The 24,322-nt window shown below is 53.5% G+C and overlaps 1 protein-coding gene across 1 annotated transcript in view; it reads right to left on the bottom strand.

Annotated features, from left to right (window-relative positions):
- The window catches only part of MYO5B (myosin VB), a 255,509-nt gene extending 235,634 nt beyond the window's left edge, over nt 1–19,875 (bottom strand). Inside the window, exons 1-2 of the mRNA XM_054178698.1 lie at nt 19,791–19,875; nt 19,048–19,058 (exon numbers count right to left, since the gene is read on the bottom strand). Of these exons, the coding sequence (XP_054034673.1) occupies nt 19,048–19,058; nt 19,791–19,875 (96 nt within the window). The remainder of the gene's footprint in view (nt 1–19,047; nt 19,059–19,790) is intronic.
- Nucleotides 19,876–24,322: the final 4,447 nt, after the last annotated feature.

The following is a 24,322-nucleotide window of genomic DNA, read 5'->3' as shown; positions in this document are numbered from 1 at the left end:
TTAAACACTGTGTTTTAGTTGTTAAACACACACACAAAAAGCCCCACCAAACACATCATTTTGAGCCACAGAATGCAAATGTAACTCACTGAGAGAGCTAAATGCAAAAGGAAAGACCAGAGCACGCTGCACAAGCACCTCCAGCTCCTCAGTGTGAGGAGGAGCAACCTGTGTGCTTCCCAGGGCTGATAGAGACACACCAAAGCCAAACAGGCAAGGCAGAGGAGGTCATCTACAGCATACCTCCCATCCCCCATCCTCCCAGTGACAGATCCAGGGAAAGCACACAAACACACCACCCAGACCACGACCCTGTCAGGTTGGGGCTCCTAGATTTGGGGGAGCATCTCTGCTCATCCAGACACATCCTGGACTGGTGCTAGCAAAGCACACGCTTTGCTGGGTGCCTCCAAGGTCCAGGGATCATTTCCTCCCCCTGCCCAGATGAGCTGTGACAGTGATGGATGGCTCCACATCTCCCACCAGCACTAAATCTGCTGTGTTTCTCCTGGCTGAGTTTTATTCCCACTGCCCAAATCAGCTCAGATGATGATCTGCATAAGGAGTCACAGCAGTGCCTCAGACAAGCAGAATCTGCAGCATTTATCCACTGCCTCATTGGCAGCATCTCTAACCAAGGAGGGGGGATTAAAAGGCTTTGGTTCACCACTGCACCAGCTTCAAGTCACCATGTGCAGAGGTAAAACTGGCACCAAGCAAGGTGAGCCCCAATACCAGGATACAAAGACTGGAGATATGCTTGAAGGCTCTAAAGAAATGTGATTTCCAGGGTGATTTCACAGATTCCCATCATGGTAGGGGCTGGAAGGGACCTCTGGGGCTGGAAGGGACATCCACTCCAATCCCCCTGCTCCAGCAGGGCACCCCCAGCAGCTTGCCCAGCAGCACAATGCCCAGGGGGGGTTGGAAGCTCTCCACACCAGGACACTCCACAACCTCTCTGGGCAGCCTGCTCCAGCCCTCCAGCACCCTCACAACAAAGAAGTTTCTGCTCCTGTTCTCCTCCTGGTTTCCACTTTGTGCCCCTTGCCTCTTGTGCTGTCCCTGGGCACCACTGAGCAGAGCCTGGCCCCAGCCCCTTGCCCCCCAGCCTTTATCTCTTGCTGAGCCTTGCACAGATCCCCTCTGGGGCTGCTCTGCTCCAGGCTCTACAGCCCCAGGGGCTCTCAGCCTTTGCTCCTCACAGAGCTGCTCCAGGGCCCCTCAGCAGCTTTGTAGCCTCTGCTGCACTCTCTCCATTAATTCCCTGTCTCACTTGAGCTGGACAGCCCAGAACTAGATGCAGGATTCTAGGTGCAGCCTCCCTAAGACAGAGGAGAGGGAGAGAAGAGCCTCCCTCAACCTGCTGGCCACATCTCTTCATGCACCCCAGGAGACCACTGGCCTTCTTGGCCACAAGGGCACCTTGCTGGCTCAGAACTGATCAATAGCCTCACACATAACTAACAGCCAACTCCTCTCTTCTCACCCTCTCCCCTACCATTTCACCATCACATCCCAGCAGTGCTCGTTACTGCAGGCTTAATTAAGACTGACAGGTTCAGAGTCAAGGTCTTGGGCACACACAGCCCTGCTCTCCACACAGCAACGGGCTGAGAAGCAAAATTCCTCTCACAGCAAGTCTAGCAAAACCAGGTAGGACCCCCCCAGGCGCTTTGGGGTGGCACAAACCACTCAGGAAAAGCCCCTCCTGGGCTGGGGAGCAACTTCCAGGTGGGCTGAGAGAACTGGGTCTGCTCTGGGCAGTGCAGCAACCCCTTAGGCTGTGACCCTGCTCCTCTACTCTCTCAACACAACAAACCCAAACCTCTCTGGGAGGGTTCAGGAGACTCACCTGCCGTGGCTGCGCTAACAAACCGTCACACAGCAGCCTAAGCTGTTGCAGCAGGAGATCTGTGCCTCTTTAATCAGAGCTGGCAGCACTTGGGGTCCTGCTGCCTGACTCCTCCTTCTGCAGTGGTGCCTTTCCAGGCCGAGCACAGGAGCCTCTGCCTTGCCTTGAAGCCCAGCGCCAGCAGCGGGACAGGCTGCCTGCCGTGAGGATGCAGCTGGGATGAGATCACAGAGTACAAGGCAGGGAGGGATGTCTAAAGCTGCATTTGAAGCATGTGCTCCACTGATTTGCAACCAACCCTGACAAAGCCCCCCCCCCCAAAAAAAACCCCTTCAACAGCATTTAGAGAGCTGCAGTTGCTGTGTGAGAGGCCCTTCCTCAGGTCCTGGTCCCATCGATCACCATCCCAATGAACCCCAGAGAGCAGCAACTTGATCCTCTGTCAATCATGGCTCACCTCTGCAAGACAGAGCCACAGAATAGCTTAGGATGGAAAAGACCTTTAAGGTCATCAAGTGCAACCATTAAACCAGCACCACCAGGTCCACCACTAAACCACATCACTAAACTCACCATGTGCTCCACAAGACACTTGCCATCACCCCTCAGCCTCTGCCATGCTGCCAGGAAAACACAATCTCCACACATCCACAAACCCCTGCAGAGCCCCTAGGGAAGCACAGGAAGCCTGGTGCTAAAGTCAACCCAGTCACAGAGTCACAGAATGGGCCTTTGAAGATCACCCAGTCCAACCCCCCTGCAGCCAGCAGGGACACATGCAACAAGAGCAGGCTGCTCACAGCCCCAAACAGCCTCCCCTGGGATGCTGCCAGGGATGGGGCAGCTCCCACCTCCCTGGACAGCCTGGCACAGGCTCTCACCACCCTCAGCCTCAAACATTTCTGCCTTCTCTCCACTCCCAATCTCCTTCTCTTGGTTTAAACCATCACCCCTTGCCCTGTCAACACAGGCCCTGATGAACAGATTGTCCTCAGCTTTCTTACAAGCCCTGTTTCAAGTACTGAAAAGCCCTAACCGTGCACTTCACTTGCAGCTGCTCCTGGAAGAAGTGCAGACGTGAGGGGAGCAGCAGTTTGGAGCAGAGGACTCAACAGCCCCTTCCCAAGCATCTCCCCTGCACCCAGCCAGCACCCACAGGACACTCACAGCCACGCTCCAGCACCACCTACCTACCCCAGCGCTTCCTGTGCTTCTTATCCCTTCATCAAACCACTGATGAAGAAGCTGCCACATTGCACAGGATGAAGAGAAGGAAAACTCCTTGACCTGATCTTCAAGGGGAAATCAGGAGGAGATGCATGCTCCTAGCTCCACTACCCAGACAACTTCTGCTCTGTCAGAGTGTTACTGGGGTTGTACAGACCTGGGATTTTCCTGCCTTCTTTTAATTAAGATCCCCACACAGGGGGTCAGGTGCCTGCAGACTATGACTTTCACCAGCCTGTGGTAGTGCAGAAGTCAACTCCTTCCAGGCTGCCTTCTGCAAATCCCTGTTGATTGGCACTAATTACTCTTCCTTCTCTCTCTCTCCTGATTCTCAGCTCAACACAAAACCCCGAGCAGCGCTCCGGTGTCAGCTTCTCTTTGCAGTCCTGCTGATCAGCTCAGCTCCACATCAGCACCTGGAGGAAGGCTCCAACTCATGCCCAGCATACACCATGGACATCTGATTGCCAACAGAACAGTTAAAAATGCCCTTTCACCCCAGGTTTTCTCAGTCCTCTGCCTGTAACGCTGCCTTGTGATGCCTTAGGGAGACCCATGACCACATCCCTTCCCCCCACCATCCATGAAGTGACTTTCATCACAGAATCACAGGCTGGGGGGGGGGGTTGGGTGAGACCTTTGCAGACCATCCAGTCCAGCAGGGTGTAAAAGTCAGGTCATTGAGCAGAATTAATTAGAAATACCTGACCTCAAAGGAGGAGGAAGAGGAGGACTATCATGTAGTCACACAGAGTCCCAGCATGGAGGGGGCTGGAAGGGACCTCTGGACACCACCCAGTCCAATCCCCCCTGCTCCAGCAGGGCACCCCCAGCAGCTTGCCCAGCAGCACAGTGCCCAGGGGGGGTTGGAAGCTCTCCACACCAGGACACTCCACAACCTCTCTGGGCAGCCTGCTCCAGCCCTCCAGCACCCTCACAACAAACAACTTTCTCCTCCTCTCCAGGTGGAACCTCCTGGCTTCCAGTTTGTGCCTCTTATTCTGTCCCAGGACATCACTGAGAGGTGTCTGGCCCCAGCCCCTTCAGGTATTGTTAAGCACTGAGATCATTGATATTAATATATAACAGTTAAGATGAAAATGATCCTGGGGGGAGCCAGGCTCAGCAGCACAAGGCTGCCACAACCATTGGGTGCAGCAAGGGGAAAGGCAGCAATTTCAGCTGGAAAAGTGAAAATCACTCCTGGTCTGTAACTCTGGTCACAGAGGCTGGCATCCCTGCAGTCACAAGCACCTCCTGAAACTCAAAGTAGATATTACCTCGCCTGCTGGGCAAGAGAGCAGCTTGTCCTCCCCACCAGGCACTGCTATGCCAAAACATCACCACCAAAACCTCCCTTTAATAGCAGAGGAAGCTCTCCACCACTGGACTTCCAGCCTCATTAGGAAGAAGTAATTGGATTAATCAACCTGTACAGTTAGTCCTCACCTTGCCAGAACTCAGGCACTGAAAACCCTTGTGGAGTATCACTCTGTGCATGCTTAATTCAAAGGGCTTTTGACCTAGAGTTTGATTCATGGGAAGTCTCTTCAGCACTTTCTAAGCAGAGGGGTATGTTGGAAAGATCCCCAGGGCCACCTGCCTGTCCTCTTCATTTCTAAGGAGCTGAAGGAAAGCAAATTGATTACCAGGGGTATAAGTAAGCTGCATTTTACTGCTTACAATCGAGAAAATTCCTGCATTAAAGCTTGTCAATGAGATTTTTAAGATGCCTGGAGAACAGCAGCAGTGGTCAAGAGACAAAGCTGGGATAGGGGAGGCTCAGGGGAGATCTTCTTGCTGTCTACAACTACCTGAAGGGAGGTTGTAGCCAGGTGGGGGTTGGTCTCTTCTCCCAGGCAACCAGCACCAGCACAAGAGGACACAGTCTCAAGCTGTGCCAGGGGAGGTTTAGGCTGGAGCAAGAGAGATTGGCCATTGGGATGTGCTGCCCAGGGAGGTGGTGGAGTCTCCATCCCTGGAGGTGTTCAGGAAGAGCCTGGCTGAGGCCCTTGGTGCCACGGTTTAGTTGATCAGATGGTGCTGGGTGACAGGCTGGACTTGGTGATCTCTGAGGTCTTTTCCAACCTGGCTGATTCTATGATTCTATGAACCTCTCTGGGCAGCCTGCTCCAGGCCTTCAACACCCTAACAACGATATTTTTTCCGCCTGTTGAGATGGAACCTTCTGGTTTTTCCAACCTGGTTAATCCTATTCTATTCTGAAGTATTTCATAGAATCATAAAATCAATAGGGTTGGACCTCAGCAATCATCAACTCCAACCTGTCACCCAACACCTCATGACTACTGAACCATGGCACCAAGTACCACGTCCAATCCCCTCTTGAACACCTCCAGGGATGGTGACTCCACCACCTCCCTGGGCAGCACAGCCCAATGGCCAATCTCTCTTGCTGGGAAGAACTTTCTCCTCACCTCCAGCCTAAACCTCCTCTGGCACATCTTGAGACTGTGTCCTCTTGTTCTGGTGCCTGGGAGAAAAGCCCAACCCCCTCCTGGCTGCAACCTCCCTTCAAATAGTTGTAGAGAGCAAGAAGGTCTCCCCCGAGCCTCCTCTTCTGCAGGCTAAGCAACCCCAGCTCCCTCAGCCTCTCCTCACAGGGCTGTGCTCCAGGCCTCTCACCAGCCTCAGTGCCTTTCTCTGGACTCCTTCAAGAAGCAATGAACAAGTATTCACACACCATTATTTGCTTAGGAATAGGGGGGGCAGAGAAAGGGCCTCCTGCAGGGTGGGATTGCCCTTGGACTTCCATGGTATTGCAACAATCTGCAGGTCACTGGAGCTGGGCTCTACTCCTCCCAGGACCATCCATGTGCCAGACTATAGATGTGCACTTCTCTGATCAGTTAACTCTATGCTCACACAGGTATTTTGCCTCTTCCACCCAGTGAGACAAAGACAACCAGCTCAAAGAGGAGGAAACTGCTTCACAACTCAGAATAGCAGGGGTGGGAAGGGACCTCTGGGGATCGCACAGTCCAACCCCCCTGCTGAAGCAGGGCCACCCACAGCAGCTTGCCCAGCATGCCAGGGGCCAGGTGTCACACAGCTGAGGAAACTCACACAGAGGAAGGTTTATTTTTCACTGTGGGGAATGGGTGACACAGCACAGGCAGAGAGGCAGCTACCTTCCTCACCTCAGTTCCCTACCAGCTGCCCAGTGATAAATACTGAGACTGCAGCTTTCCACACCTTCCAGCACTGACATCCTGTAGCCTCTCATCAACACCTCACAGCAGCTCCCTAGAAGACTATCCCCTGAGTCACAGAATCATTCTGGTTGAAAGAGACCTTTAAGATCCTTGAGTCCAACCATGAAGCCAGCACTGCCAGGTCACCACTACCCTAACCCATGGCCCTCAGCACCACAGCTACACAGCTCTGAAACCAGGGATGGGAACTCCATCACTGCCCTGGGCAGCCTGGTCCAAGCCTTCACAACCCTTCCAAGGAAGTTGTTCCTCTTAATGTCCTCCTGCAACTCAAAATTCCGGGGCTGATGGAGATGTGTCTTTCACTGTCCTGCCTTATGTAAGCTGTAGTCTCCCCTACACTTACTAGAGGAGATTGTTTGTGCTCTGCATGAAGGGCTCTCAATTCATCTCCTCCAGCCTTTACCCTCTGGTTTGAATTTCATCCATGACTTGGCAATGTACCCCCCATGAGTTAGGCAAATCCAAGGTTATCTCTTCCCCTCAGGTGGGTGGTTGCCCCAGCAGCACACAAACACACGCTCCCATGGCAGCTCAGGCACAGCTCCCACGAAACAAGGAAGTGTCCACCCAGGAAAACATGCCAAACGGAAGGAGAAAATTAAAACAGACTTCCAAAGCCCAACCATGTGCCCAGTCCTGGGCCCCTCAGGGTAGGAAAGAGGTTGAGCTGCTGGAAGGTGTCCAGAGAAGGGCAACAAAGCTGGGGAGGGGTCTGGAGCACAGCCCTGTGAGGAGAGGCTGAGGGAGCTGGGGTTGCTTAGCCTGGAGAAGAGGAGGCTCAGGGGAGACCTTCTTGCTCTCTGCAACTCCCTGAAGGGAGGTTGTAGCCAGGTGGGGGTTGGTTTCTTCTCCCAGGCAACAGAACAAGAGGCCACAGTCTCAAGCTGTGCCAGGGGAGGTTTAGGCTGGAGGTTAGGAACAAGTTCTTCATAGAGAGAGAGATTGGCCCTTGGGATGTGCTGCCCAGGGAGGTGGTGGAGTCCCCATCCCTGGAGGTGTTTAGGAAGAGCCTGGACGAGGCACTTGGTGCCATGGTTGAGTTGATCAGATGGTGTTGGGTGATAAGTTGGACTCGATGATCTCTGAGGTCTTTTCCAACCTGGTTAATTCTATTCTATTCTATTAAGCCAGCGCTGCCAGGACACCACTGAACCCTGTCCCTCAGCACCACAGACACACAGCTTTGAAACCCCTCCAGGGATGGGGACTCCACCACTGCCTTGGGCAGCCTCTTCCAGGCCCTGACAACCCTTTGTGGGGGGAAAACTTTTCCATATGTCCAACCTAAACCTCCCCTGGTGCAACTTGAGGCTGTTTTTTCTCTCATCATGTCACTTGCTCCTGGGGAGAACAAAAAGCACCTTCCATTACCTTCCACGTACACATTTACACTCCATTGGTAGTTCAGCTTAAAGAGATGCTGCTGCTGTTCTCCCTAAGCCAAATGTGACCCACACAAACCCCAGAGATGAAGAAACCCTGTGAAAACTCCCACAGCAATCTCAGCCCCACCTGAGCACAGAACAGTGGAGGAACAAAACCACCTCAGACTTGCCAAACACAGCAGTCACTGGGATTCCTTTCTGACCAGGAGTCACCTCCTTACCAGGAAACCTGAGATGAGACCTGCACAGCTGCTTCCCTGACTTAACTCCACCACCAACCCATTCATCCCTTCCACCCACAGCCAAGCAGGCTGCTAAACACCAACCATTCTTTGCCACCATTTCAGCTGTCCCCTCTGTTGGCACCTCTCACCCTGCTGCTCCCCACCAAGCAGGCTCTCCCTGCAAGGAGGGCAGAGAGCCCTTTGATCAGAGTGTCACTAAAGCTACTGCCAAAGCACAGCTTCCCTGTTCCCAGCCAGGCTGGAGATAAGAGCAGCTTTCTGTCAACAGATGGGACAGGCAGAAACACCTCAGCAAGAGCAGAGACTCAGAAGAGAGGGGGACAGGGCCTATCAGGGCATCAGCAAGATGGATTCACCAGCAGAAATGCAAATATTTGCTCTCTCCTGCTCTCCCTCATCCTCCCTGTTTTGTTTTTGCAAACTGGGGACACTCCAGATGCAAAGCTGTAGGAGAAGCTCAGCAGGAGCCAGCAGGGAGCACTGGCAGCCCAGAGAGCCAAGCAGAGCCTGGGCTGCAGCAAGAGAAGTGTGGCCAGCAGGGCAGGGAGAGGATTCTGCCCCTCTGCTCCACTCTGCTGAGCCCACAGCTGCAGCTCTGGGGCCAGCTCTGGAGCCTCTGTGCCAGGAAGGCTCTGGAGGGGCTGGAAGGTGTCCAGAGCAGGGCCAGGAGGAGGAGCAGAGGGCTGGAGCTGCTCTGCTCTGGAGACAGCCTGAGAGAGGTGGGGTTGTGCAGGCTGGAGAGGAGAAGGCTCCAGGGAGAACTCATTGTGGCCTTCCAGGATCTGAAAAGAGCTCCAAGAAAGCTGGGGAGGGACTTTTGAGGGTGTCAGGGAGGGATAGGGCTGGGGGGGATGGAGCAGAACTAGAAGTGGGGAGCTTGAGATTGGCTGTGAGGAAGAAGTTGTTGCCCATGAGGGTGGTGAGAGCCTGGCACAGGCTGCCCAGGGAGGTGGTGGAAGCCTCCTGCCTGGAGGTGTTTGCAGCCAGGCTGGAGGTGGCTGTGAGCAACCTGCTGTGGGTGAGGTGTCCCTGCCCATCGCAGGGGGTTGGGACTGGATGATGCTTGAGGCCCCTTCCAACCCTAAGAATTTTAGGATTCTATGAGTCTATGTCCCCAGCATTAGCTGGAAAGCCACATGCCAAGCTACCCTGCAGAGCAAAATGAGCTCAGCCAAACACCCTGGGGACCTGCTGATCACCTGTCCCTGATGCCTTCAATCATTCCCCTATGGAGGTGATGAAGATGTCCCCACAGCTCCATGCTCCTCCACTGCTGGCATTTCAGATACCCAGACTGAACCAGGTTGGAAGGGACCCTCAAAGGCCATCTTGTACAACCCTCCTGCAGTGAGCAGGGACATCACTAACTAGATCAGGCTGCTCAGGCACACACCAAGTTTGATCTTCAGTGTCTCCAGGAATGGGGCCTCAAACACATCCCTGGGCAACCTGTTCCAGCATTTCATCACTCTCATTGTGCAGAACTTCCTTCTGATGTCCAACCTAAGCCTCCCCTGCTCCACTTTCAAACCAGTGTCCCTCATATTAGGCTGCAGCCAGAGGAGTGTGGGCAGCAAGGCAAGGGACAAGATTCTGCCCCTTGCCTCTGCTCTGCTGAGACCTCACCTCCAATCCTGCCTCCAGTTCTGCTGTCCCCAGCAGAAGGAGGACACAAAGCTGCTGGAGGGAGGCCAGAGGAGGCCACAGAGATGATCCAAGGGCTGGAGCAGCTCTGCTGTGAGCACAGGCTGAGGGAGCTGGGGGTGTTCAGCCTGGAAAAGAGAAGACTCCAGGGGGACCTTAGAGCTGCCTTCCAGGAGCTGAAGGGATGCTACAGGAAGGCTGCAGAGAGACTTTTCCTGAGGGTGTCTGGACTCAGGCCAAGGGGGAAGGGTTTGAAGCTGAGGCAGAGCAGGGTTAGACTGGAGGTGAGGAAGAAGTTCTTCAGTAGGAAGGTGGTGAGACTCAGGAACAGGCTGCCCAGGCAGGTCATGGATGCCTTCTCCCTGGGGGTGATGAGGGCCAGGCTGGTTGAGGCCTTGAGCATGAGTCCCAGGCAGGAACTCTGGAGATGATGATCTGTGAGCTCCCTTCCAACCTGAGCCATTCTGTGATTCTATGATCCTGGCTCTACAAGCCCTTCTAAACAGGCCCCCCACAGCCTTCCTGTAGGTCCCCTTCCAGCCATGGGATCTGAGCTCCATCCTAATGGATTTCAGAGAAGCCAGCTCAGTTAAACCCCAGGTCTCTGCAAGGTCTGCAAGCAATGCAGGGGCAGGGAACAATGTGGCTGTAACCAGGATGGGCACAGCACAGACACAAACAGAGCTCAGGTGCCAGGGCTGACGTCCCAGTGAGAACCCCCAGGGGACTGGTTTTCACAACAGCTCCTTTCAGAGCAAAGCTACTTAACTTGTTTAAAAGGGTATTTCAGCCTGTGCCCAGAAATCTTCACACCCAGTTTCCAGTGTCAAAGGGTTGGGCTTCATTTGAAAGGGAGCAACCAGGCTGGATTGAAAGGAAGAAATGTTTCACACTGAGAGAGGTGAGACTCGGTCCAAGGTTGCCCAGAGAGGTGGGACAATGTCCCATCCCTGGAACTGTTCCAGTTCTGAGGCTGTGAGCAACCTGCTCTAGCTGCAGATGTCCCCTGATGACTGCAGGGAGGTTGGACTGGATGACTTTCAAAGGTCCCTTAAACATCAACCATTCTGTGGTGACCAAACCTGCCTGTGTCCAGCCAGAAACACCAGCTGGGAAAACTCACAAGCTGGGATTTCCCTGCTTCTCCAGTGCTTCTGAACTCCCTCTAGGGGCTGCATGCATGGGAGAAAGCCCACACCTGGTTTTGCACTGCAAAACAAGCCATAATTCTCTTCTCACCACAAGACACAGAAGGATAGGAGCTGCTCCAGGACCTACACAGACTCCCACAGTTAAGTCTGATGGTCAGCCCTAGTGTGTTCTTTACCACCACAGCAGACTGATCCCAGCATCACACACTGCAGCCTGCAGAAATCAAACACAAGGCACATCCCCAGGAACTGTTTAAATCCCCAGGGCCTGTTGTGACAGGACAAGGGGTGATGGTTTGAACTTGAAGAGGGAGATTGAGACTGGAGAGAGGGAAGAAATGAAGGTGGTGAGATCCTGATCCAGGTTGCCCAGAGAGGTGGGAGATGCCCATCCCTGGAACCATTCCAGGTGAGGTTGAATGAGGCTCTTCACAACCTACTCCAGCTGCAGATGTCCCTGCTAACTGCAGGGGGGTTGGATTAGATGACCTTTAAAGGTCCTTTCCAACCCAAAACCTTCTAAGATTCCATGATCCTTGTGGTCCCTTCCAACCCTGACTGATACTATGATCATGATTCTCTGGTTGCTTCAGCTTTTCTTAATCTCTGCCTGGAAATCAGGCTTAATAAAGTAAAACCCAGCTCTCCATTTTTAACTGGCCTCCTTCCACAAAACAACATCCTTAACATACCCCAACTCAGCCAGCTAACATGAATCCTCTAGATGGATGTGGTGACTCCCAAGAGCCTCCTCCAAGCCTGACCCATGGACCCTGCACAACTGCCTTTAGGCTGAAGCCAGCTTCTCAAGCTGACATAAATGGCCAAGACAACACCAAACCACATCCCTCAGCACCACATCGACACAGCTTTGAAAGCTTTCCCCTTTCACAGTCAAGTAGCTGTGGTGCTGAGGGATGTGGATCAGTGGTGACCTGCCAGAGCTGGGTTAACACTTGGACTCAATGACCTTAAAGGTCTTTTCCAACCAAAATGATTCTATGATCTACAGAACCCGTGGGACACCAGGAGCAGTGCTGCTTAAGGGGTTGGATCAGGTAAGGTGGCTGCAGCCAGGGCCTCCTCTTGAAACATCTCCTGGGTGTTCCTCACCAAGTGAGCCACGGTTCAGACCTGCATTCATGTCCAGCTGCTGCTGGGCTGGGGCTGGCTCTTTCAGGGCTTGGCCACTGCATTTTGCTCTGTCCTGACTTGCTAAATTACAAGTGTTCTGTGTTAGCAGCAGGAGTGCAGCCATGTCCTTCCAAAACAGCCTCCTCACTCCCAGACACACCAAATACACTGAAGCTCTGCCTGACTGCAGGACAGGTTTGGCCAGATCCTAGATGTATTGTTAGCTCCTCTCAACTTTTCCAGCTGCTTCCCAGGCATGTGAGAGCAAGCAGGCAAGACCACCTTCCTGCCCATCACACCCAAAGAACACAGAAGCTCTCAGCATCACATTCAAACTTGAAGCAGGGCTTCAACATCCACTGCTAACACCTCAGAAATTCCACTTGAGTATTTCATGGGACACAAGGATGATTTGGATTTCAGAGCCCCCATGAATACAGACACATAGAATGTTTTGGGGTTGGAAAAGACCTTTAAAGGCCATCTAGTCCAAGCCCCCTGCAGTCAGCAGGGACATCTGCAACCAGAGCAGGCTGCTCACAGCTCCAAACAGCCTCACCTGGAGTGGTTCCAGGCATGGGGCACCTGCCTGGGCAAGCTGTCTGCTATGCCAGTGCCCAGTTCAGCCAGGGGTAGGTGCAAAGGAAATGGGTTCATCTAGACAAGCACCAGGGCTACAGCTTCCAGCTAACAGAATGGCAAAGCACTGTTTGCCAGCAGAGATGCACCCAAGAACCTGCCAGTCTACAGGCTTCAAGGCAGAAGCAGCAAGACCTCAGGGCGAGGCAAATGGTGGAGGTGCTTGAAGCCGTGTCTGGATGCTAGGTGCTGGGGTGCTTCAGGTGCTGGGGTGCTTCAGGAGCTGGGGGTGCTTCAGGAGCTGGGGGTGCTTGAGGTGCTGGGGTGCTTGAGGTGCTGGGGTGCTTCAGGAGCTGGGGGTGCTTCAGGAGCTGGGGGTGCTTCAGGTGCTGGGGTGCTTCAGGTGCTGGGGTGCTTCAGGAGCTGGGGGTGCTTGAGGTGCTGGGGTGCTTGAGGTGCTGGGGTGCTTGAGGTGCTGGGGTGCTTCAGGTGCTGGGGTGCTTCAGGAGCTGGGGGTGCTTCAGGTGCTGGGTTCTCCTCAGCAGGAGATGTGTGCTGTGCCCACCTGCCCATCCTGCCTTTTGGATGTACCCATTGGGTCTCACACATCCTTCTGAGTCTCTCTTTGCCAGCTTAGTTCCTCCTTGAGAGCACTTTCTGCATGCTTGAGGTTGACTAATCCTTTCAACTCATGCCCACTTCCCACCCAGCTGAACAATGGGCAGCCCCAGGGGGGGCTGATGGGCTCCATGAAGAGAGGAGTCTCACTCGGTGCCACCACTGACTGCTGTGTGGAACCAGCACAGGTTGGACTCGATGATCCTTGAGGTCTCTTCCAACCTTGGTGGTACTGTGATACTCTCATAAATGTGGCTCTTACAAGAACAGAATGTGGGGAACCACTCAGAAAGCAAGAGTGGGGTTTTATTGCTTGTTTGATTGGGGGTTTTTAATATGGAAGAGAAGCAGTGGAGTCCATGACCAGAAGCAAAAGCAGAACCTTAGAAAACACCTGAATGAGCACTCAAAAACAGTTGTGTTGGAAGCTAACAGCAATTGGTTGAAATCCTGGGCAACCTTCCAGGATGCAGCAGAAGTTCCAACACTGACACACACACACCCCAGGGTGCAGTTTTTCCCCCACACAACAGCATCTTCCCATTTTGATGTGGGCTCCAACATTGCTCCATCACATTGGACACTGATACCAGCAGGGCAAACTGCAAGAGGCAGGCAGAGCTTAGCTCCAACATGAAATTAAGACACAAGTGCTGTGGCCATACTCTGGAAGGATGACAAAGTTGGTTTTAATAAAGGGTTCTCAGAAGTTTTAAGGCTCAAGTTGGTTTGGCTCAGCAAAGGGAAAATGCTTCACACAGGAATGGCCTCAAGTTGCTTGACAGAACTTGCAGTGCTGAAAATTAGGTGGCTACCACTTCAAGAACTCTCCTTTCTTCTCTTTGAAGAACAAAAAGGTGGTGTATGACAAAGCTAAGCACGAGGTTTGGCTTTCTCACAGTTGTGCAACATCACAGTGCTTCAGCTCTGCAGTTTCTGTTGCTGTTCCAGCCAGAGGCCCCCCGAGAGCACTGGGGCAGGGATGAACCATACGTAAGGTTTGTGGCATGAAGAACAGACAGAAACTTGGCTTCATGGATTCACACCCTTCTGCCAGATGTACTTCATCAGCTGGTGCCCTGGTGAGGCTGCAGCTGGAGTATTGTGTCCAGGTCTGAGCCCCTCAGCTCAAGGACCTCATGGAACTGCTTGAGAGTCCAGCACAGAGCCACAAAGCTGCTTGCAGGCAGTGGAAGATCTTCCTTGTGAGGAGAGCCTGAGGGAGCTGAGGGCTCTGGAGCTTGGAGAGGAGGAGCCTGAGAGGTGACCTCATTGCTGGTGATAAAGATGTGCAGGGTGAGTGCCCAGAGGCTGGAGCCAGGCTCTGCTGGGGGATGCACAATGCCAGCACCAGGGGCAGTGGTGGAAGCTGAGGCAGAGGAAGTGCCATGGAAACAGGAGGAAACATTTTTTCCCTGTGAGGGTGACAGAGGCTTGGAACAGGCTGCCCAGGGGGGTTGTGAAGTCTCCCTCTCTGGAGATATTCAAGAGTCACCTGGCTGTGTTCCTGTGTGATCTGCTCTAGGTGCTCCTGCTCTGGCAGAGGGGTTGGACTGGATGAGCTGTGGAGGTCCCTTCCAGACCCTAACATTCTATATGACACCTTCATGAGCTAGGACACTCAAGGCAAACTCCCCCATGGGTTCCTCAGCTAATGCTGGTTGCCAGCAGCTAGACCTGAGCCACAGCACACTGGTCTCCCACAGGTGGACCAGAGCTGCAGCACAGCATCCACTATCACAACACCCACCAGCCGCCCCTGTGGCCAAGGAAGCATCCCCGAGGGGACAGGCACCTGCAGCCTGGGGGTGGACGTCTCCAGGTAACCCAGAGTTCCTCCAAACCAGCAAGAGCCAGCGTTTTCTTCTTCCAAAACACCACCAGAACAGCAAACCAACCCATCCTGAAGCTGGGAGAGGGTCAGCACAACAAAGCAAGCACTTAAACACAACAAATCAGTGTTAGACCTCTCCACCCCGCCAAGGTTTCCACGTCCTAACCTCTATTGTCTGAAAAGCACTTGTCTGAAAGTGGGTCATGTCTCCTGGCATTACTAAACCTTCCCAAATTTCCCCTGATTAGTCCTGGCTGACATCTGAGTGATTGAGGCAGTGGGTAATGCCATTTCTCCCCTGAATGAGCCACATCAAAGAGGGTTAGGAGGCGAGAGACGGAGCGCCGGATAAAGCGGTCGCCAGCAGATTGTCCCCAGAATGCTACCCAGCACCCTCCCCACCACCACCCTCCCACTTCAGAAACATCCAGCCCTGAGCACTGACCATGGGGAGACAGCAAACAGCTTCCAGAAGGTGCTAAAAGGATGAAACCTCATTAACTTAAACTGCAGGGACTGAGGGTTCGAAACATTTCTGTGCACTGAAATCCTGGGGCTGCGCTTGCAGCCCAGAGAGCCAAGCAGAGCCTGGGCTGCAGCAAGAGAAGTGTGGCCAGCAGGGCCAGGGAGGGGATTCTGCCCCTCTGCTCCACTCTGCTGAGACCACAGCTGCAGCTCTGGGGCCAGCTCTGGAGCCTCTGTGCCAGGAAGGCTCTGGAGGTGCTGGAAGGTGTCCAGAGAAGGGCCACGAGGAGGAGCAGAGGGCTGGAGCTGCTCTGCTGTGAGCACAGACTGAGGGAGTTGGGGTTGTGCAGGCTGCAGAGGAGAAGGCTCCCAGGAGACCTCATTGTGGCCTTCCAGGATCTGCAGGGGGCTGCAAGAAAGCTGGGGAGGGACTCTTGAGGGTGTCAGGAAGTGATAGGACTGGGGGGGATGGAGCAGCACTAGAAGTGGGGAGATTGAGATTGGCTGTGAGGAAGAAGTTGTTCCCCATGAGGGTGGTGAGAGCCTGGCACAGGCTGCCCAGGGAGGTGGTGGAAGCCTCCTGCCTGGAGGTGTTTGCAGCCAGGCTGGAGGTGGCTGTGAGCAACCTGCTGTGGTGTGAGGTGTCCCTGCCCATGGCAGGGGGGTTGGGGCTGGCTGAGCCTTGAGATCCCTTCCAACCCTAGAAGTTCCATGATTCTCCACCAGCCACAATGTCCAGCCTGCTCTTCACACACAAAGCCACCACACTGGAGACTCAGGGGTTGACCTGCTGGAAAGCAGCTGATGGAGTAGGACTGATGGATGGCAAGTTGCCCATAAGACAGCAATGTGCCCTCATGGCCAAGAAGGCAAATGATCTCCTGGGATACAGTCAGAAGGGTGTGACAGCAGGTGAAAGAAGGTTCTCCTGCCCCTCCACTCTGCCCTAGGGAGGCCCCACCTGGAGCACTGTGTCCAGTTCTGAGTTCCCCAGTACAAGAGAGACAGGGCTACTGGAGAGTCCAGCAGAGGCTGCACAAAACATTGAGGGGCCTGGGGCATCTCTGTGAGGAGCAAAGGCTGAGAACCCAGAGGCTGTTGAGCCTGGAGCAGAGCAGCCCCAGAGGGGATCTGTGCAAGGCTCAGCAAGAGATAAAGGACCTGTGAGGAGCTGGGGCTAGGCTCTGCTCAGTGGTACCCAGGGTGAGGACAAGGGGCACAAAGTGGAACCCAGGAGGTTCCACCTGAGCAGGAGGAGAAAGTTGTTTGTGGTAAGGGTGCTGGAGGGCTGGAGCAGGCTGCCCAGAGAGGTTGTGGAGTGTCCTGGTGTGGAGAGCTTCCAACCCGCCCTGGGCATTGTGCTGCTGGGCCAGCTGCTGCTGAGCTCCCTTTCAACCCCCATCATGCTGGGATTCTGTGATTAACAACAGCCTAAATTTAGGTAATGTCTCACAAATGATCAAATATTAAAGCAGAGTCCTCTGAGACTAAAAAGGATAAAAAAACACCAGACCTGATAGTCAAGAAAAGAAGAGAATATCATTTCAACCACGGAATGGTTTGGAAGGGACCTCTGGGGATCAGCTAGTCCAGCTCTCCTGCCAAGGCAGAGTCACCCACAGCAGGCTGCAGATATCACTTGGATCCAAAGCACAGAACCATAGAATGAATCACAGAATGGCTCAGCTTGGAAGGGAGCTCAGAGTTCATCTACTCCAAGCCTCCTGCCATGGGCAGGGACACCTCTCAACCAGACTCAGCTGCTCAAGGCCTCATCCAGCCTGGCCCTCAACACCCCCAGGAAGGAGGCATTCATGACCTCCCTGGGCAGCCTGTTCCAGAGCCTCACCACCCTCCTACTGAAGAACTTCTTCCTAAGACCCAGCATTTACAACTATGCAGAGAGGCTGAGGGAGCTGGGGTTGCTTAGCCTGCAGAAGAGGAGGCTCAGGGGAGACCTTCTTGCTCTCTCCAACTCCCTGAAGGGAGGTTGTAGCCAGGTGGGGATTGGTCTCTTCTCCCAGGCAACCAGCTCCAGAACAAGAGGACACAGTCTCAAGTTGTGCCAGGGGAGGTTTAGGCTGGAGGTGAGGAAGAAGCTCTTCATAGAAAGAAAGATTGACCATTGGGATGTGCTGCCCAGGGAGGTGGTGGAGTCCCCATCCCTGGAGGTGTTTAGGAAGAGCCTGGATGAGGCACTTGGTGCCATGGTTGAGTTGATCAGATGGTGTTGGGTGAGAGGTTGGACTTGGTGACCTCAAAGGTCTTTTCCAACCTGGTTAATTCTATTCTATTCTATCATCCCTTGGAGCAGGAGGATGCCAAGGGAGGGGACACAGCTGCAACTGGAGCTAGGGCTGAGCTCCATTCTTGCAGGGGAAAAAATAAAGCTCCTAAGAACTTCTCAGGTCAGTGATTAGATGAGATCTGGGCAAAGTCTAGCAAGAGCAGGGGTTGCATTCTGCTGATTTACTTCATGTGATCTTCCAGCACTGACACTTTGTACTTGAGCAAAGGCTGCCAGGAAACAGCACCTCTTGAACAGTTAAAAAGATAGGCAACATATAAAAATTGTATTAAAAAGAAAATAGAAGTGAAACCCTGGAGGGTAAAGACATTCAGGCACTGCCAAACTGCATACTCTGAGAACAGATTGGTTTTAAAATAGGTATTGATTGGGGCACCACACCGTTCCCTGGACAGGAAAAGGGGCCCCAGGGAAGCTGCTTTGGGGTAAAAGCAGTGTTGGTTTTACTGCCTGACACTGGGACAGGGGATGCTAACATCAGTGCAGCCATGCTCAGGTAGCTCACTCTTTGGGGACTATGAGGTGAGGGGGCTGGAGGGAAAGTCATATGAGGAAAGGCTGAGGGAGCTTGGGGCATTCAGTCTCCATCAAGAATAGTGTGGCCAGCAGGAGCAGGGAGGTCACTGTGCCCTGTGCTCTGCACTGGTTAGGCCACACCTGGAGTCCTGTGTCCAGTTCTGGGCCCCTCAGTTTAGGAAGGACATTGAGACACTTGAAGGTGTCCAGAGAAGGGCAACAAGGCTGGGGAGAGGCCTTGAGCACAGCCCTGTGAGGAGAGGCTGAGGGAGCTGGGGTTGCTTAGCCTGCAGAAGAGAAGGATCAGAGGTGACCTCATTGCCCTCTACAACTACCTGAAAGGTGGTTGTAGACAGGAAGGGGTTGGTCTCTTCTCCCAGGCAAGCAGCACCAGAACAAGAGGACACAGTCTCAAGCTGTGCCAGGGGAGGTTTAGACTGGAGATTAGGAAGAAATTCTTCCCAGCAAGAGAGATTGGCCATTGGGATGTGCTGCCCAGGGAGGTGCTGGAGTCACCAGCCCTGGAGGTGTTCAGGAAGAGCCTGGATGAGGCACTTGGTGCCATGGTTTAGTTGATCAGATGGTGCTGGGTGATAGGTTGGACTTGGTGAGCTGAAATCCAACAGCTGTTCCTGCCACCAGTTGCACCAAAGCACATTTAATCTTCACCACCAGTATCTTCTGGAACTCAGATTTGTTGGCCAGGTCCAAACAAAAACAAAGGCCTTAGAAAGGAAAGAGACAAGAAGCAAAGAGAAAGAGATTTCAGATCTAGTAATCTGAGGCTCTACAGAAGCCAGCCATGACCTTTGTATCTCTCTGGCCTGGATCTTTGTGACACCCAGACCATAAAATAGGCTGTGGGAGAGCCAAAGGCAGGTCCAGCCCAAAAGCAAAGTCCTTCAGCCAAAGGCATCCATCCCCCAGAAAGCCACCCAGCCACACACAAGGTGTCCCCAAGCTGCCACAACCACACAGGAGGAGAAGAGCAAACTGCATCCCTGCCACACCACGACCTGGGGAGGAAAACCCCCAACATGTGAGGAGGGAAGTCTCAGCAGATGCTCCTGAGGGCAGCTCCCCCCCAGCTCACAGGTGAAAGGCTCACACTCCGAGCTGGCACAGCTTCCAAAAGAGCATTCAGTGGTGTTAAAGGTCTTGCTGCAGCCAAAACTTGGCTTGTTGGTTTCCTTAACTGCAGGATGGGTGATACCCCACCCCTGAAACACATTCCAGCCCAGGCTGGACAACATGGGCTCTGAGCAACCTGGTCCAGTGGAAGATGTTCCTGCTGGCTGCAGGGGTGGGGGGGACACTAGGTGGCCTTGAAAGGCCCCTTCCAACCCAAAACATCCTGTGGTAGTGCAGGTGTTCATGGTCCAGCAGAGGAGAACACTGACTTCTTCAAAGGCCAGGTGGGGACAGGACAGCAAGGGGACATCGTGGTGACATTAAGGCACCAACTGGACAAGCAGGACTTGGGCTTTCATTCCCTACACTACTTCCAACCTTCCAAGGTGGCAGTGAGGGCAGGTGACAAGAAATCTGCGTCAGACTGGAGAAGGATCTTCCCCTGCACCTCCACCTCACCTCTCAAACGGTCCACACGGTCCTGCGAGGAGACATGGGACCAATCCAAGACCCCAGCAGCCCAGGACTGCCACGGGAAGGCCATGTTATCAGGGCTCAGAGTAATGAAGAAGCATAAATCCACAAGGGAAGTTACTCAACTTAATTAGACTGCAAATTAGAGCTTCCATCACCTCAGCGCCTCCGAGTCCGCTCGCTGAGATACGCTTACACCAGCACTGTTTGCTTGGGGTGTAGCACCAAGGACCAGCTTCACCCCAGGCATGACTCACACACACCAGTCAGGGGGTTGGGTGGGGCTTGGGGAGGCTTTTTTGGGGCAGGGGGTTGGTTTGTTTCAAACAGTTTTCAGCACTAATTTGCTAAGACACACATTGGCAGCCTCGGCTGCCTGCTCGCATCCAGCCTGCCCGAGCATTTGGCAGCTGGAGGTTTGCCTGAGCCACCTCCAATCACCCCTGTGGGGCTTTCAGAAGAAACCAGACGTTCCCATCACCTCCCCCCTCCCTCTGCTTAAGAGCCATCTTTCAACTATTAAGGGTCTTCTTTTCCCCCCTCCCTCTGAGGAGTGGTGACTCGCCAGGACGTGTCCCTGCAATCTAACGTGTCATTTGAGTGAGCAGTGGCTGTGATTCATCCGCAGTGCATCCTGCCCTCAACAGCCCTGCAAACATCCTACCAGCACCTCACACCTCAGCAGCACCCTCACAGGGGCAGCCCGGGTGATGACTCACAGAGGGCTGAAGGCATGGAGTAGCTGGCTTTAAAGTATCACAGTATCACCGAGGTTGGAAGAGACCTCAAGGATCATCGAGTCCAACCTGTGCTGGTTCCACACAGCAGTCAGTGGTGGCACCGAGTGAGACTCCTCTCTTCATGGAGCCCATCAGCCCCCCCTGGGGCTGCCCATTGTTCAGCTGGGTGGGAAGTGGGCATGAGTTGAAAGGATTAGTCAACCTCAAGCATGCAGAAAGTGCTCTCAAGGAGGAACTAAGCTGGCAAAGAGAGACTCAGAAGGATGTGTGAGACCCAATGGGTACATCCAAAAGGCAGGATGGGCAGGTGGGCACAGCACACATCTCCTGCTGAGGAGAACCCAGCTCCTGAAGCACCCCCAGCTCCTGAAGCACCCCCAGCTCCTGAAGCACCCCCAGCTCCTGAAGCACCCCCAGCTCCTAGCATCCAGACACACCAAACCACCCCACGGGTACCACCACTAATGACCACAAGGGACCAGGCAACATGGACTGAAGCAGCTGTGCATTAAGGAGGACATGGTCAGGGTATCCTACAGCCTCCCCTGCACCTTAACAGCTGGCATCAACCTTCAAAGTCTTTTCCAGCCAAAACTATCCCATGAGGTAGGGAGGGCATGGAGACTTGTTAGACAGCATCAATGGTCCAGAGCAGGTTCTGACAGTACTAACAGCACCACCAGCTTCACACAGGCAAGCCCAGGGGCTAGAATCCCAAACAAAACCCAGCTTGTGGAGGAGAAAACGAGGAGATAAACCCATTTTTAAACAGTCACATGGGAGTTGGTTAAACATGGTGAAGAAAGGCTGCCTGGCAGGTCAGAAGAACACCACACTGCTGGAGGAGCTGCACACCACCATCCCCCACCAACCACAAGCTTGGGGCCATACCTTGCAATTAAGAGCTTGCATACTCCTTACAGTAAGGGTTTTACAGACCTCTTATGATTGAAGTTCTTGTTGTCCCACAAGACAGCCTTTGAGAAGTTCAACCCATTCCACAGAACAGTTTGGGTTGTGTGGTAGGTTGAGAGAGGGCCTAGCTCTCCCTCCCCCACAGAGAAAGGAAACCACAGCTGGCTCAGTCGGAGAGGCAGGCTATATTCACAAGCATATATGGAAAGCAGGTTATATATAACACAATATATACAGGTATTTACAATATATACACAGAAATATACAGCAAAGAGAAACAACACAGCAAAAATCCCTCCTCGGGGAGGAGGGTCTCCCTCCCTGTAACCCCCTCTCTCCCCCACTACCTCCCTTTTTTTCCCCAAAAAGGGGTTAGAGAGAGAGAAAGGCAGTTAGTAAGGAAAAGAGATGTTATAAGGCTTCAGAAGCCCCTGCAGGATTAGTTTGCTGATCTCAAGGTCAGCTCCACTTAGTTTGCTGAGAAGCAGGCAGGGAGAGAAGCAGTTCAGGCTGGCACGGAGGACAGGCTGAAACCCAAACTGAGAAAAAATCCCCACTGCCCTACAATTTAAAGCTGCATTTTGCCCACCCACCAATGAAATTCGTTTAGAATATCAGAGTGGTTTTGTTCCAGTACCAAAAACATTCAGCCAGAGTCTCCCTGCACTGCCTGTTTCTTAAAGGCACAGCCTCAAACGGTCACAGGTTGGAAGAGACCTTCAGGAGCATCCACTTCAGAAGGAAACTTGATGGGGTGCTTGGTGCCATGGGTTAGTTGTTTAGGTGGTGTTGGATTGGTTGAGGGGTTGGACACGATGATCTTGAAGGTCTCTTCCAGCCTGGTGTATTCTATGTATTCAGTTCCAACCCTCCTGCCATGGGCAGGGACACCTCCTACTAGACCAGGTTACTCAGTGCCCCATCCAGCCTGGCTTTGAACACATCCAGGTTTGGAGCCTCCACAACTTCTCTGTGCAACTTGTTCCAGTGCCTCACCAGCCTGACAAGTCACAGGTTTCAGCTGGCCAGAGAATACTCTGGACACAGACAAACCAAGGACCAAAGGCAAGTGGATGAGGAATTGGCTGGATGGTCACATCCAGAGGGTGGTGCTCAATGGCCTGAAGTGCAGATGGAGAGCAGCAGCAGTGGTGTCCCTCAGGGATCCATGCTGGGACCTGTACTGCTTAATATCTTAATTACTGCTATAGGCAGTGGGATCCAGGCACCCTCAGCAGGTGTGCAGCTGACACCAAGCTGAGTGGTGTTGCCAATACAGCAGAGGGACAGGATGGCAGCCAGAGGGACCTGGGCCAGCTGGAGAGGTGGTGCCCAGGTGAACCTCAGGAGGTTCAACAAGAGCAAGGGCAGGGTCCTGCAGCTGGGCTGGAACAATCCTCTCTGTCAGCACAGGCTGGGGGAGGAGGTGATAGAAAGCAGCCCTGAGAAGAAGGATTTATGGGTGCTGGCTGGGGAGGAGCTGGACATGTGAGCTTGCAGTCTAGAAAGCAAATCACATCACAAGATGCACTGCAGCAGTTCCAGAGAGGTGATTCTGCCACTTTGCTCTGCTCTGGTGAGACCTCACCTGGAGCACTTGTGTACAGGTGTGGAGCCCTCAACACAGGAAGGACATGGACCTGATGGAGCAGGGGCACAAAGATGCCACAAAGATGATCAGGGGGCTGGAGCACCTCTGCTATGAGGAGAGGCTGAGGGAGCTGGGGGTGTTCAGCCTGGAGAAGAGAAGGCTCCAGGGAGACCTTAGAGCTGCCTTCCAGTATGTGAAGGGGCTACAAGAAGGCTTCAGAGAGACTGTCCCCAAAGGCCTGCAGGGACAGCACCAGGGGCAATGGCTTCAGATTAGAGCAGAGCAGATGAAGATTGGGTGTGAGGAACAAGTTCTTTACTACAAGGGTGGTGGAACACTGCAACAGGATGCCCAGGGAGGTGGTTAGGGCTCCGTCCCTGGAGATACTCAAGGTTCAACTTGAGTATCAAGGAGATACTCAAGGCTCAACAGGGCTCTGGGCACCTGACCTAGTTGAGGATGTCCCTGCTCTGTGCAGAGGGGGTTGGACCAGACGGCCTTTGGAGGTCTCTTCCAACCCAGACCATTCTGTGACTGATGCTATGAAAGCATGGCTGGGGGAAAAAATCCCATTTCCAGGCTGCAAGCTCTTTCCTGTAGGGATGTTCCTCTCCAGGAAGGGCAAGGAGCAGGAATGCCAAATGCCTGCTAGCCTCATTAGTAAAATGAATGAGTTTACCACGGCCCAGGTATCAAAAAGCATTCAAACAAGGCAGGCTACCTGAAGTCCATCACTCATCAACCTCTGGCTCTTCCCAGCCTTGCCACCGGCTCCAAACACCTCTCAGCTCTCTTCTGGAGGCTAAGCCCAAACCCAGCCTCCCAAAGTGTGTCTCTCAGAGCAGGGCCAGAGGCATACAAGGGCACTGCTTTACACAACCATCTCAGGCCACACAAAGCTCACAGGGGAGTGAATTCTCCTTTCCCCATTTGCTGAAGAGGAAATTCTGCACCAGGATGTTTTGCAAACACTTCAGGCGCCTGCCAGAGCTGGAGGTCTCGCTGCAATAAAAGCAGTCCATCTTCCTGGCCTGCACTGCAGTTCATGCTGATATTCCTTCAACCACCTCAAAATATCTCTGTTTGCAGAGCAGGTCAAAGAACAGCCCCACAACACCACAGGGGAAGAAAAACAGGCAGCCCAGCTCAGGGCTTCACCCATGCGACACTGCCAGCTAACCCAGGTCCAAAGTCTGCCTTGGTGCTAAACCCAGGCTACTCCTTCAACCTTCCTTCCCAGACAGCTATCAGGAGTGAGGGCAAGCTGCTCC

The sequence above is a fragment of the Dryobates pubescens genome, chromosome Z, assembly GCF_014839835.1.
Source record: "Dryobates pubescens isolate bDryPub1 chromosome Z, bDryPub1.pri, whole genome shotgun sequence".
Classification (NCBI taxonomy): Eukaryota; Metazoa; Chordata; class Aves; order Piciformes; family Picidae; genus Dryobates; species Dryobates pubescens.
This window is presented reverse-complemented; position numbering and strand designations above follow the sequence as displayed.